The 14,720-nt window shown below is 38.9% G+C and overlaps 1 protein-coding gene and 1 pseudogene across 1 annotated transcript in view; one reads left to right on the top strand and one right to left on the bottom strand.

Moving 5' to 3' along the window:
• Positions 1 to 474: 474 nt before the first annotated feature.
• NXPE3 (neurexophilin and PC-esterase domain family, member 3) overlaps positions 475 to 14,720 on the bottom strand; it is a 35,048-nt gene continuing 20,802 nt past the window's right edge. The window contains exons 3-5 of the mRNA XM_012652846.1: positions 13,795 to 13,868; positions 5,018 to 5,224; positions 475 to 1,876 (exon numbers count right to left, since the gene is read on the bottom strand). Of these exons, the coding sequence (XP_012508300.1) occupies positions 1,326 to 1,876; positions 5,018 to 5,224; positions 13,795 to 13,868 (832 nt within the window). The 3' untranslated portion in view covers positions 475 to 1,325. The remainder of the gene's footprint in view (positions 1,877 to 5,017; positions 5,225 to 13,794; positions 13,869 to 14,720) is intronic.
• On the top strand, positions 11,260 to 11,688 carry LOC105817218 (annotated as a pseudogene).

The following is a 14,720-nucleotide window of genomic DNA, read 5'->3' as shown; positions in this document are numbered from 1 at the left end:
TAGTAGAGACGGGGTCTCGCTCTTGCTCAGGCTGGTTTCGAACCCCTGAGCTCAAACAATCCGCCCGCCTCGTCCTCCCAGAGAGCTAGGATTACAGGCGTGAGCCACCGCGCCCGGCCCATATTTTTCAGGCTTTAAGCATCTGTCTTCTTCTCTAAAGCTTCCCTAGTTTCTTCACATGTCTGCTTAGGAACAACTAAAACTAAACTGTAATATATCATAGCGCAAAAAGAAAAATACTTACTAAATGATCCCAAATTAACTAAGTCAAATAAAATTAATAATTCCATTATTTTTAGATAGCCAATAGGAATAACAGCTTCTTCCAAGTATGAGATAATGTGTATATCTTATACCCAAATTAAGAAATACCTGTCATAGATTTTAATACCTAGTTTTATTAATTTCTAATTAGATTTGAATGCTAATTTTAGTATGTAGTTCAAAGTAACAACCAAAGAGAAACATTTGAGATTAGTGGAAAAAATTTCCACAACTTTATAATAATCAATAGCATTCTTTATATGAAAGTCAATTCTTAAAACTCTCAAACTTCAGAACATAAAAATAAATTTCCATTTATAGATTTCCCGCTTTCAGTTCCAAAATTGGTTATTCTAGAATAAGCAGTCCACACATAAAATTTAGCTGAATAGGAAACAATCACTGAATGCAAATATCAACTCAAAGCACATATTTTATATATGCTTGTTTCATATTTCCCTTTTGTTTCTTTCCTAGACAAAATCGGGAAACAGTAAAATTCTGACCAAGGACATTGGCATTTTCAAGTAATTTAGAAAAGGTAGATCATCAAGAGAAACTCCTGAGACATGGCAGTCATCAGTGTGTTCCAAGAGCCTCTGACTACAAGCCTTCTCTAGTTCACCCCCTGAAGATGGATCACTTGTGCTGTTCATGCAGATGCACTCAATTGCCTTTACAAGTTACAAATACTCCACTGCCAACCAAATGTGTCTTTTCTATTTACGTCCAAACATTTTTCACACTCTTTAGCACAGTAATCTCCCTTCCCAAGAGAAGCTAATTCAAATACACTCATTAGCATCTTTGGTTACAAGGGCAATACAGTGTGTAGATGCTGTTAATAAGGGTTCTATCATGGCTAAGTCAAGATTGGAAAAAAATCCTATAGGTAGATATAAATGTAACCTGCACTTTCTAAGCTCTTTACAAGTCATTATATAAGGTTCAGCTCTTTTTCAAATTTTGTACATATTAACAGCAGTCATCTCTCAATGGGGCCACTTTCTGTAACCTAGGCCAACTGGGAAGGTAACTGAATATGATTCCTCCAGGACAGGCTAGATCTCCAAGGGGCACACAAAGGACAAGAACATGTCCAGCTGGTTCTTCACAATAACTTCATCTGGATGCAGCTTGTGGGGTAGATGATGGGCCAGGGTCATCTCCCAGGCATCGACGAGATATACTCCAACCCCTGAAAACATCCTCCGAAGGATGGTGTCCAGCTGAAAGTTGTACCAGTCGCTGTTGAAAAGGCTCACTTCAGGCCCCAGCTCTTGGGCATTGGCTGTCCGGATGACCACCACAGTCTTAGGGCTTCTATCCAGGAGCTGGACCACCGCTCGACGGATATTCCTGAGCCGCCGGATGTACACTTCCAAGGGGAAGGTGCTAAAGTGAGACCATACAGCTATGGCAACCACGGTGTTCTTCCCTCCCACAATACCGTTCAGCTCATTTGCCACATAATGGAGCTCACTGCTAAAGACAGTTGTGAAGCGGATGGGCGGACCATGGCAGCGGTATTTGAGCAGGATGTTGTGCTTCTGGTCCACTGCAAGGAAGGGACCCACATTCTTGGGACTGCCCAAGTTAAACTCCACTAAATCTGAAACAAGGAAAACCAAAGTTTATGAAAACATTCACACCAAATACACATATTTTGATTTTTTTACTGAATGGCTTCAAAGAACTTTTTTTTAAAAAAAGTACAATAAAAATGTAAAATAAATACTTATTTGACTGCACTCTGCTCCCCTTTCAATCAGTGGACCTTTATTCTAACGTATTATTTAAATCACTCCATAAATGCGATATTATAAGTAATACCATCAGTGATAGATTCTACACCTATGTCTATGCCTCAAAACCAAAATAACCTGTTTTCCTCTAATTATCGGGCCAAGAAATCTTGCTGTTTGCACTGATCATTGAATATTTAAAAATCAAGTTGAATTTACATCTATTCTTCTAACAGATAAATATTATTTCTTCCAGTACAATGGCTGTATCTTTCATTTTATGAGCACATAATAGGAACCAGAATTTTGGAAATTCTGTCATTTGACATGATGTACCTACAGGACATTATGCTAAGTGAAATAAGCCACACACGGAAAGGCCAATACTGTATGATCTGACATATGTGGAATCTAAAAAAGTCAAAGTAGAGAGTAGAATGGTGGTTACCAGAGTTTAGGGGATTGGGGGGACAGTGGGGATGCTGATCACAGGGTACGAAGTTTCAGGTAGACAGGAAGAAAAAGTTTTCCAGATCTATTGAACAGCATGGTAACCATAGTTCATAATAATGTACTGTATATTTCAAAATTGCTAAAAGGTGATTCTAAATATTCTCACTACAAAAAAATATATGAGGTGCTGACTATGTTAATTAGCTTGATATAATCATTCCACAATGTATACATATATCAAAATATCACACGGTATCCCATAAATGTACATAATTATTTGTCAAGTAAAAATAATATTTTTAAATAAAATAAAAATAAAGCAACTTAAATTGTAATTCTGAAAAAAAACCAAAAAACCCCAAATACCTCTTTTTGCAATAAGCAAAAGAAAGAAATAACCCTGTTTCTTTTGACTTTCACTTTTACCCTACAGATGGAAAATCATGTTAATGTCCTATAGGAGAACTTCTACCTCTATCATGAAAATAACGAAGACAGCAACACAAGTTAAAATTCACTTCCCTCCTTTCTCTCCCTTTATCTAAGTTGTGTTTCAAGGTCCAGTTCTTTGGAGACATTCTGAAGGTCCCAGAAATCAGTGGGACTCCTTATTACTCCTAAAAATTGTGTATAATTCATCACTTAATATATGCCCCCATGAAGAAAGAGGATCTGTCTCATATCCCTGAATATTCCTGTAGTTCCTTACAGAGAACGGACTAAGTAAATGCTGGGCAACACAATTCAATATTTCCTAAGCACCTATTCAGGGCCCACTACCATAAGTACCACAAAGCCAGGAGTGCCCAGATGGATAAGTCACAGTCATTGCCCTCAGTGAGTTTACAGTCAATTTTGAAGGCATAATATCAGACTGTAATTGTCCTATATTCCTCCTAAGGGTTAAAGTAGGTTTCGCTTTTTTCTCCTTGAAGTTCCAGGTTTCTCTCTTAGATTTCCCTATGTAATTTATTACTACTTAGCATCCAGCCCCATTTAAACTGAATAAAAGCTCAAGCCACCACTTTCCTTTGATTAAGTTCAAGCACTGACACAGGCTTTATTATTATCAAGTGAAAATCTGTTGGTAAAGGGTATGGTGGAAAGTGATCAAAACGGTCAATGTGATCATTGCTATCAAAGGAAATACCATGCTCTATCACTAGAACTTAAGAAGCAAGCAACTACAGACATCTGGTCAGCATCAAATTGTGCCCAGCATCGTGCCATACAAATTATTTTCCTTCTCCTGATTTTTAATTTATGCTTTATCAACCAGAATTTAGCGATGTCTGCTTCAGAAAACCAAGTAGAACAAAAACTGGAATGGACTTTCCCCTTTGTGGGGTAGTATCTACTTCTTCCTCCTTTTCTTCTAAAAATTAAACTTAAAACTAAGTTGATATAATAAGTAGAAGCTGATTTAAAAAAATCACAAACAACTCACAACAAGCCATGGGGCTTTATGTCATGAAAAGCCCTGCCCATACATAGCCATTAAAAATAGTTTCCAGGCCGGGCGCGGTGGCTCACGCCTGTAATCCTCGCTCTCTGGGAGGCCGAGGCGGGTGGATCGCTCAAGGTCAGAAGTTTGAGACCAGCCTGAGCAAGAGGGGAGACCTCCCCTCTACTAAAAAAAATAGAAAGAAATGATCTGGACAACTAAAAATATATATATATATAAAAATTAGCCGGGCATGGTGGCACATGCCTGTAGTCCCAGCTACTCGGGAGGCTGAGGCAGCAGGATCGCTTGAGCCCAGGAGTTTGAGGTTGCTGTGAGCTAGGCTGAAGCCACGGCACTCTAGCCCAGGCAACAGAGTGAGACTCTGTCTCAAAAAAAAAAAAAAAAAAAATAGTTTCCACAGCTCTCTAAATTTTAAGCAGAGCCTTTATTTCCTCTCCCTGGTATCCATCCCTCCTCACCCCATCCACACCCCTTCCAGAAAGAGGAGAATGCCCATTGTGAAAAAGGGTGAGCCGCCAGCTGTTGGGATTTTGCTCTGAGTCTAGAGAGCAGCCCCAGAACCAAGCAGAGAAGTCAAGAAGCTGAGAATACCAGGACTCACCCACACTACCTCACTAGGCACCAGCTCCATCTCAGAGTCACACCAAAGGTAGGCCCTGGATGACACAGGGACGGCTTTGCTTCAGGGATGCATTAAAATGGACCACAGTAAGTTTGGCAACTTCCTTCCAGTTAAATCTACTATAAACTTGGAGGAAAGTGAAAGACACCTGTGAAGTGGCATGGTCCAGCTGTCTCATCTCATACCTGGAGAAATGAAGCCCTGAGAAGGAAATGACTTGCCCAAGGTCACACAGCTAATCAGTGGCATGAACCTCAATGAAAACCCAGTGCTTCCTCTAGTACAACACAACCCCACAGCTAAGCAGAAACTGTCACACATCTCTCCAGGGTTAGGATACTTCTGTATTCCTATTAAGAAATAACTGCTTCCTCTCCTGATGCCTTTCTTCAGGCATGTGAGTGAGTCTGCTTATTTGAAAGCTGATGGGAGAAAGAGTTATGAAACAAAAAGCAATGTACCAACCTGGAACAAATGTAGTAAGGTATTCGAACCATTGCCTAATTGTCGAATCACCAAATAAATGCACCACTTTTCTTTGTAAGCATTCTGTAATGTTGTCAGGGTCATTAAACTGACGCATCTTAAACTTTCTGGGCCTCCACTGGTCTTTATAATAATACCCAGAAGGAAAAGTTCCTGAGACTTGAGATAGCTCTAGGTTGTTAGTTTCTGTAAAGAAAAAGGGAAAAAATAAGATATTCTGAAATTCTCCTCCAACAATCGATGAAAAATGTCCCAAGACACATAATTATGCCCACATACTTGCTAGCCTGCTGGCATATGGGCAGATTTCCTGTTGTCATATCTCAAAGAAATCCCAGATTTTCCCCTGATACAAAAAGGTTCTCCTTTGCACAAAAATGGGAAGATCTGAATGGGTGTTGACGGTGTTGATGGACAGAAGATAATAAGGGGACTTAGAGCATTCCCTCTGACTATGCATGTTTTCATCAAAGCCAAATAAAAAGGAAGACAAAAACCAAGGAAATGCGTGGATTTATAAGCATTTGTCCAGCATTATCCCAGAATAGAACAGCTTCTCATCCAAATGCCTGTGAGGCAAGTAACAACTTAAGTTCATATTTTACATATGTATAGTAATATTAATCCACTATTTCTCAGCCCATTAAAAGAAAAGTTTTAATCAATAGTCCTATATTCAAATTTTAATTCCCAAACCCATCACTTAATACAGAGAACAAACTAATGACATACAGTCTAAAGGATTATTATCCACAACACAAAAGCTTCAGAAAGTCTTTAATGAGCAATACTAAAAATACATCAGCAATGTGTACTCATGGTTGTAGCTTAGCTACACATGACAACACAAGCACCGGGACACTTTTCAGAGGGAGTGTCAATATCTTCCTGCCCTAACACCTCCCACAGAAAATGCCGCTGTGGAAACAACACACTTTACATGCTTTAAAAAGGATAGTGATGGTTAATATTTCTTGCAGGTTTAATCTGCACCAGATGCTATTCTGAACAATTACATGTATTAACTCATGTGATGCTCACAATAACTACTAAAAGGTCCTATTATTATCCCTGCCTTTCAGAACAGTTAAGCAACTTGACTAAGGTCCCAGAGCTAAGCTAGTCAGTAGCAAAGCCAGGACGTGACCCAAGCAGGTGAGCCCTGAAGCCCATGCTCTTAACCACTGTGTTAGACTGTTTCTCAAAAGTAGATGTTTATATTAATAGATGTCAGCCATTTTTTTGAAGGAACAAATTTATTCATTTCTAACAATTATTCAAATCTACAATCTTCAAGAAACCACCAGTTTATATTACATCCTTACCTACCCCAAGGTTCAACCTTGACCATAATCCAGTCATTCTATAGTCACTTATAAAACCACAATTTGAAATCCAAGTGCTTATACAACTCAGAAATTTGAGTCCCTTATTTGTGACTATTTTCAGCTTATTTACCTTCTTGATATTATCTGTGTTACACGAAGTTATTTTAGTTTTTACTCCCTTCAAAGAAGGTACCTTATTTGACAGTACATATCTAATCTTTTTTCTTAGGCATCTGCTCATTCTTTGCAGATGCAGGGCCCAAATGGAAAAGAAAACAGTGTTATTAAAAGCTTTATTTGGAAAATGTGATTATCAAAGAAAAATTGGGGGTAAGGCAAATATTTGGCTTATTCAAAATAATTTCTCAACATGCTATCAAGGTAGTTACTTGATACTATACCTTGTCCTAAGCTCCCTCATTATATCAGTATGTCAAGGCTGCACAGCTAGAGAGCTCCAGAGACAACACCTGGGGCCCACAGAAAACATTTACTAGAATGAGATGATTTTGAAGTGATTTTGAAGTTACAATTTTTACCACTGTTAATTTGGTAGACTTGGCTATTTTGTGACAGATACATGTTATAAAGAAAAATATGTATCGCACAAGAAACAGTTACCATTTCCATTCAAATGTTAATTATATTCACAACCAGAGCTAAGTCAAGCAATGCAAATCAATTACTGAACCTGACATTAATTCTTTAAACATGCTGCATGCTACATAACAGAACTGTTTTTTTAAGTGAAATACATGTACCTACACTGCCCCCTTATGGTAAGCCGGGACAAAAACATTTCCTAACTATGGTAATGCGATTTTACGTTATCTGTGGTTAAATGTTTCTTAGAACTCAGAATGCATTTTCACATAAGATAATTGAGATATGAAAGTCTCTTAAATCTATAACTCCTAATGTACTATTCATGTGGAATAAAAATAATTAAAATATAAAAATAGAAATGAATTATTAATTTTATGGCTGTAAAGGCAGATATGAAGGTCTTTGTACAAAATCAGAAGGAACTTTTTTTTTTTTATTTTCGAGTAATGTCCCTGCTTTTCTAAGATGTCTTGGCTTCTCTTTAAAGCCCATGGCTTACATTTTCCTCCAAAGGGTGTCATCCCATGTCATCCATTAGCCATAATGAGGGCTATTTGCGCCACAAATGGGACCAAATGAGAGAAAAAAAGGCAGAGAGATAAATTTCCCTAACCCATCTAGAAAGTGCTGGATGAGAGGGATACGATGTGAATTAAGGGTGGGAGGGGAGTGTATGCACAAGTGCAGCACAGATGTCCCTTAATTTTATGGTATTAAATTATCTGTAGAATTAAGGCAGGACAAAATGGAGTACATAATTTATGAGGGGAAAAAAAAGACAAGACAGAGAAGAAATGGGATCAAACAATTCCCTGCACCAGAGAATGCCATGAACATAGGAAGCCTGGGTACCATCTCAGCAGGATAAGGAATGAGGACAGTGTGTTGAGCTGTTTAGGCACACCCTGTCGAGTGCTGGAAATATGAGAAGGGCCTGGCTATCCAGTAATTATAGTGGCTTGGGTTTGAGTTTACTCCTTGACTTCTCCTATAAAACCTTGAAAATTTGATTGCTTTTTCTTTATATTTCAGTGCCCTAAAAGCTCAACATTTTGCAGAAAAAAAGTTAAAAATGCTGTATAGGTGGAAATACCCGCAGATTCATAGAATGTCGACAGGGATCTCAGAGAACTACTAGTCCAAATATCTTTCAAAGGTGAAGAAAGCAAACTCACAGAATGACCTGCTAAAATTTCTCAAAGAATGTAGAGACATGTAGTGGTAGATGTGGCACTGTTTATACAAATATATTTCATTATTGATGTAGTTGTGAGAAAGGGCTTCCTTCCCAAAATTATATCAGTTAGTTGGTTTTATATGGAGGATATGAGCCCTTTGATTTCCTAATTTAACTAAATAAAATGTATTCTATATCAAATTATTTTTTTCAATAACTGGAAAGTAGCTGTTTTTAAAATAGCTTTGTCCCATTTTTTGTGATAACATTTCTCTGCCATTTTCTAGAAATCAACATCAGAGTTCTCATCCACAAACTGACTATTTTAGTTTTCATTCACTATTTACCATTCACTTCATCATTTGAATGCATTTGGATACTAGAGGGTTCATAAATTTCTCTACTGTAGACAAACCAAAACATCCAGATACCGTTAGACACACCTCCTAAGCATGGTTAAGGGTAGTAGGAAAAAATGCTACACTAGGAGTCACAGGACCCAGTTTAAATCTGACTCCACATCTCCAACTACGAGACCTCAGAAGTCACTTCTCATCTTACTTCCTACCTGTACCCTTAGAGTCTAGCCTAACAGAGCAGGTATCAAAATGATGACTGAACAAATGAGTCTCTGGAGCTCTGTTTTATCATCGACAAAATGGGTAAACTACTGGTTATTTTGAAAAGTTGTGAAAATTCAGTAATGAAATAGTGTGAAAGCACTTTTTTAAATAGTAAAGAGCTATGCTGGAGTCCTGGAAACATATGTTCTAAATGTTCTATATCCTGATCTAAATGGTAGTTATTTAACTAGTTTTATATTGCTGTGTAACATATCACCACAAACTTAGTGGCTTAAAAACAAGGGACATGCATTATCCCACAGTTCCGTAGGTCAGGAGTCCAAGGCAGGGTATAGTCACAGGTCTCAGATTGCAATCAAGGTGTCAGCAGGGCTATCTTCTCTGGAGAAGAGTCTTGAGAAGGTTCATGCAAGTTGCTGGCGGAATTCAGTTCCTTGTGGTTGTAAGACTGAGTTTCCCGATTGATTCCTTGCTGGTTGTCAGATGTAGGAGGCCCTTCAGCTCCTAGATTTGGCAGCTGCCTATATTCCTTGCTATTGTGGTCCCCTCCATCTTTAAAGCCAGCAATGAAGAATCTCCCTCACATGGAATCCTTCTCACATTTTGAATCTCTTTCTTCAGGAAGAGCTTGTTAAGGGCTTATCTGATAGGTCGGGTCTACCTAGGATAGTCAGCTTTGTCATACAGCATAATCAAATCATGGGAGTGACAAACTATCATATTTGTAAGCCTCTCCCATATTCAAGGGGAGGGGATTATGTAAGGGCACGTGTCACTGGAAGTCATCTTAGTATTAAGCCTACCATAGTTACAAAGATATACACAAATGCAAAACTTCATTGTACTACATAATTATGATCTGTGTTGTCTACTGCATGTAAGATATACCTCAATAAATTTTTTAAAAAGAGTAAAGGAGACAGGCATGGTGGCTTATGCCTGCAGTCACAGCACTTTGGGAGGGCGAGGTGGGAGGATCTCTTGAGACCAGCCTGAGCAATAGCGAGACCCTGTCTCTACAATAAAAAAAAAGAAAAAATCAGCTGGTGTGGTGGCATAGTGGCGTGCACCTATAGTCCCAGATACTTGGGAGGCTGAGGCAGGAGGATTGCTTAAGCCCAGGAATTCAAGGTTGTAGTGAGCTATGATCACACCACTGCACTCTAGTCTAGGCAAAAGAGCGAGACCTCATTTCTCACCAAAAAATAAATAAATAAATAAAGGGCTATAAAGATACTAGTATCTATACTATTGCTATTAGATCTATTCTTATCTCAAATTCTTAGGAAGCTCCCCTCAAAAATGTGAGTTCAAGCTGTCGATGAGGTTAGAATGTGCCAAGGTCCCTGAGCCGTTCAGCTGTGACAGTCAGGGACAACAGTACAGATGCTAATGAAAACTCAGCAGCAATTCTGGCACTTGGAAAGCCTGTTGGGAACCAGACACTTGCCCTTGTTAAGGTAGTCTACTCTAATTAAAAACCGTTTTTCTTTGCTTTTACTAAAATTACACCACAAATGGCAGGAGCACTAGCAATCTCAAGCAATCCACCAGACTCTAAATATGCATCTTAGAATAATTTTACCTTGTAAGAAAATTAATTAGCTAATACATAAATAAAATTTCATTGGAAGAAACTTCAAAATATAGGATTCATAAATGAAATTATAAAAGTGGAAAGATGTATGAACTCTTCTAAGACTGGGGCAAAGAAAAGATGAGCCTCAAATATCTTGTGGTGCTAGAAAGTAAGAAGGTGATTCAAAAAATAAAAATTAAAAAGGATGAGAGTACATTAAAAGGGCATATAAGCCAAACTAAATAAGTTCCAAGTGCCAAAATTGGAACAATTTGTGCAAAAAAAAAAGTGACAGAATTGAATTGAATTATAACCCAAAGAATGAAATAATCATGAGCCCATACTGATTTCAATAATTAAATGGGGAAGAAGGGACAATTGTTTCTTTACAGAAGAATTCCAACTAGTAAGTGTCAAAGGAATGAGAGATACAGAAAGTCACCACGAGAACACAAGAGAAATCGTTGCTACAGGCAAGATCTGATGAACATTGATGAATGCTAAAATTAGTGGGTGAAAGTTTAAGCACAAATAGAATGTTTGAATAGAATGAAGGAGAGGAAGGAAAGTGAAAAATATGAGCCCTTCTTAGGGTCTTTGAGTGCCCTCTGTTGGTCACTAGAGTAAACTTCAATGAAGTTCTGCTAAACTGAGGTCCTTATAGTCAGTCTATAAAGCAATTGCCTTTTTCTTTTCTTTCCAATTATGTACCTGCTACTAGATGGTTTTCTCACTCAAAGCCAGGCTATTCTGCTCCTACTGATTAGTAGTTACTTTCTTCTTCTAAAAATCCATCAAAAGCCTCACTAGTTACTGAATCTGTCTTCTCTCTAACCAGAAGAGTATATCACAAACCTACAGCCACTTCCTGGCTGATTTTCCAGACCTGTCAAGTACAGGTAAAGCACTGTACTTCCCACTGACCAGTCCATGAGATACCCAGGGACATGGCCCCTCCGGCCAGCCAGGCACCTCGGATGAGAACTGCACCCAGGCCAGCACCAGCAGCTCAGCCACCAACAGCAGCCCCACCATCCGCAGTTGGCTCACCTGCAGCTGCAACCGGGCAGCCAGGTCTGATGGCCCAGATGGCAACCACTGCAGCTGGTGTGGCTGTGGGCCCTGCAGTCGGGCACACACTGGGTCATGCCACGACTGGGGGCTTCAGTGGAGGACGTAATGCTGAGCCCTCAAACCCTGACATCACTTACCAGGAGCCTCAGGGAAGCCAGCTGGCACAGCAGCAGCAGGTTGGCCCTTGCTTCTATGAGATAAAACAGTTTTTGGAATGTGCCCAGAACCAGAGCGACCTAAAGCTCTGTGAGGGTTTCAGTGAAGTGCTGAAACAGGGCAGACTTGCAAACGGATTATCCTAATCAAGAAGTTCAAACTGAAGAAATGAAAAATTGGCTCTCAAGAGCAAGTTAATTCAGTAATTGATAGTGAGAGTATAAAGTACAAAATCATCAGTTAAACCTCTCCTCTGTCATTTAATAGCTTCCTTGCTTCAGAATTGCAGTGGAAGAGGGTGTTCTTACTGTGTAGAAGTTCACTGAGATGGTAAAGAATTGGGGGCTGGGCAACTGTTGGTGTGGCCTCCTTAAACTAGCTGTTGTGATGTTATTTGCAAGGTAATTAAATAAAGTGATTTCCTTCCAAAAAAAAAAAAAGCCAGTCAGGGCTGTGGGAAAGAAGGGCAGATACAGTAGTGGTACAAGGCCTCCTGAGCATGTCAGACATGGGAGCGCATGAAGAGTGCAGTATTACTGAGGGACACTGTGTCTACTGACCTCCTGGCTGTGGGGTTGAGGCCTAGACAGACAGAAGATAAATATTTCCATGGATGATATTTCACATATGTATCTTCTAAAATTAGTAATTCATCTGGTTCAAGTAAATCAAATACAGCTCGTCATTAGAAAAAGACTGGGAATTTTTGTGGCATGTGACAGTAGAGAACAGAGGCATTGACTGGCAGTGCCCTAGCTACATCTGCACCAGACATACTTTATTTAGCCCACGCAATATTTTTTACATTTTCAACTGAATGCCAATGTTTTAAAATCTGGAGATAGCACATTTAAAAATTTAAAAATTCTGGCTTTTCATGAAAACAAATCTACATATCTGGCCACACAGGGTTTGTTTCTGCATGGTAACAAAGCAGCAGGAGCTGGGGAGAGGCTCCCTCTAAGACGGTCCTTGCTCTTTGGTTCCTTCGCCACCACTCGCACAAGGCGTGCATGTGGCTAATATCCATTCTAACTAAGCCACGTGTTTTATATACCTAGCCCCCGTAGCAAAAGGGTTTGCAACATCTGCCATGTGGGATTTTTTTTTTTTTAAGAGACAGGGGCTTGGTCTATCACTCAGGCTGGAGATCATAGCTCACTGAAGCCTCGAATTCCTGGGCTCAAGCAATCCTCTCACCTTAGCCTCCAAGTAGCTGGGACTACAGGAGTGTGCCACCATGCCTGGCTAATTCTTTTTTTAAATTTTAATTTAGAGATGGGGTCTCGCTATGTTGCCCAGGCTGGTCTCAAACTCCTGTGCTCAAGTGATTGTCCCACCTCAGCCTCCTGAGTAGGTGGGATTACAAGCGCAAGCCACCACACCCAGCGAGTGGGATACTACTGATTAATATCCTTTCAAAAGGACCTTGCCCACCATATGCTTAAGTTTTATAAATAATGTTCATCCTTTCTTTCTAAAAATCACTACAGCTAATTATTTCTGCAAAAACATAACACGTACATTTACTCCTTTGAATTTCATTCTTTTACTATTAATAATATCCGACACCAATGAATCAGAATCACCTGGAAAGTTTGTTAAAACATAGACTGCTGGGCCGCACCAGCCAGTTTCTGATTCAGTGGTCTGAGGTAGGACCTGAGAAACTACAATTCTAGCAAGTCCCCTGGTAATGCTGATGCTGCTAGTCCTCAGACCACACTTTGAGAAAAGCCACCATTCACCAATCCAATGTTTTTTATTTTAAAATTGCCCATGATAATTTTACCCACATTTCTTGAGTATCTCTAAAGCAGCAATATCCAAAACAATTTTTTGTGATGATGAATACATTCTCTATAAAATGCTGTCCAACACGGTAGCTACTGTTGGGCATATGTGAAGAACTGCATTTTTATTTAATTTTAATTAATTTAAATTTAAATAGCCACATGTGGCTAGTAGCCATCATATTGAACAGCATAACTCTAAAGACTCTTGAGGAGCCAAATAGAGGAGGGCTGGCAGAAGACAACCTTTATACAAGCATAAATAGTAAAACCCAGAATTATGCACATTAGGGCTAACTGACTTTTTTTTAATCAAACAGTTCTTTAAATATTTTTAATTGTGCCCAGAAGTAACTATGGTATATTAAAGGGAAAAAATTTTTTGTAACATCAGTGAAATGACAGAGCCTCCACCCCATTAATAAGAAAAACAAGTCATCAAGCTCATTCCTCTTTTACCTTTTATTCTCCTGGGAATCACAGTTACCCAATCAGGTCCATTGGAGTTTATTGGCATTTTGATATTGACACCACTTTAAGAGGAATAAAAAAGCACAAACTTAGGTTAAGGAACATTTATTTTCAGATATATATATATATTTGCAAGTGAAAAATGATTATAATTTCACAAAGCCTTATGATAATGAAATATAAATGTAAACAACACAATTAATAATAAACTAGTTCTCTTGTAATAAGTGTGTGTGTGTATATATATATATATAAACTAAAGAGGAATTAAACTGATTCCTAATTTTCACTGCACTATACTACTTAGCCAGTCCTAAGGAGTACAAACTCCAAAATGACCAACTCTGATCTGAATGACTTACTTCCCTTGGTTTTAGAGAATGGCTCATGCTGACAAGAATGCCTACTTTGTCACCACCTAGTTTTCAGGCTGCATGTGTCAGATTCCTTAGGCCTTGCCCACATCTGAGATGAGTCTCAATGGGGACCCCCAGATATGTACTCCTGCAGTTTATGTAACTTTGTTCATTGTTACTCTGCCTCTTCAGCATCTGTTCCCCTTACTAAAACACATACTACTTGAAGACATGGATGGTACCTCATTTACCTTTGTACCTTCAGCACTTACCACAGGCCCTGGTCTAGAGTCCATGCTCACTAAATATTTTTGGAGGGCTGCATGAAAACCTGGGGGAGGGTGGAGGCCAGGAGAAGAGTACTGAAAACTCAGTCTACCTATTCCAGAAACTGGGTCACAATAATTTAGGCCTTTTACACTTAGACCAAAAACAAACAAACAAAAATGTTAACTTTCTAAAGTCTTGATATGGGAACATGCATCACAATTTTTTATTGTTTCATCAATTTCAGAAAAGATTTGTTCATTTAAGAAATAATTTTTTTTTTTTTTTTTT

The sequence above is a fragment of the Propithecus coquereli genome, unplaced genomic scaffold (assembly GCF_000956105.1).
Source record: "Propithecus coquereli isolate 6110/MARCELLA unplaced genomic scaffold, Pcoq_1.0 Scaffold40, whole genome shotgun sequence".
Taxonomy (NCBI): domain Eukaryota; kingdom Metazoa; phylum Chordata; class Mammalia; order Primates; family Indriidae; genus Propithecus; species Propithecus coquereli.
This window is presented reverse-complemented; position numbering and strand designations above follow the sequence as displayed.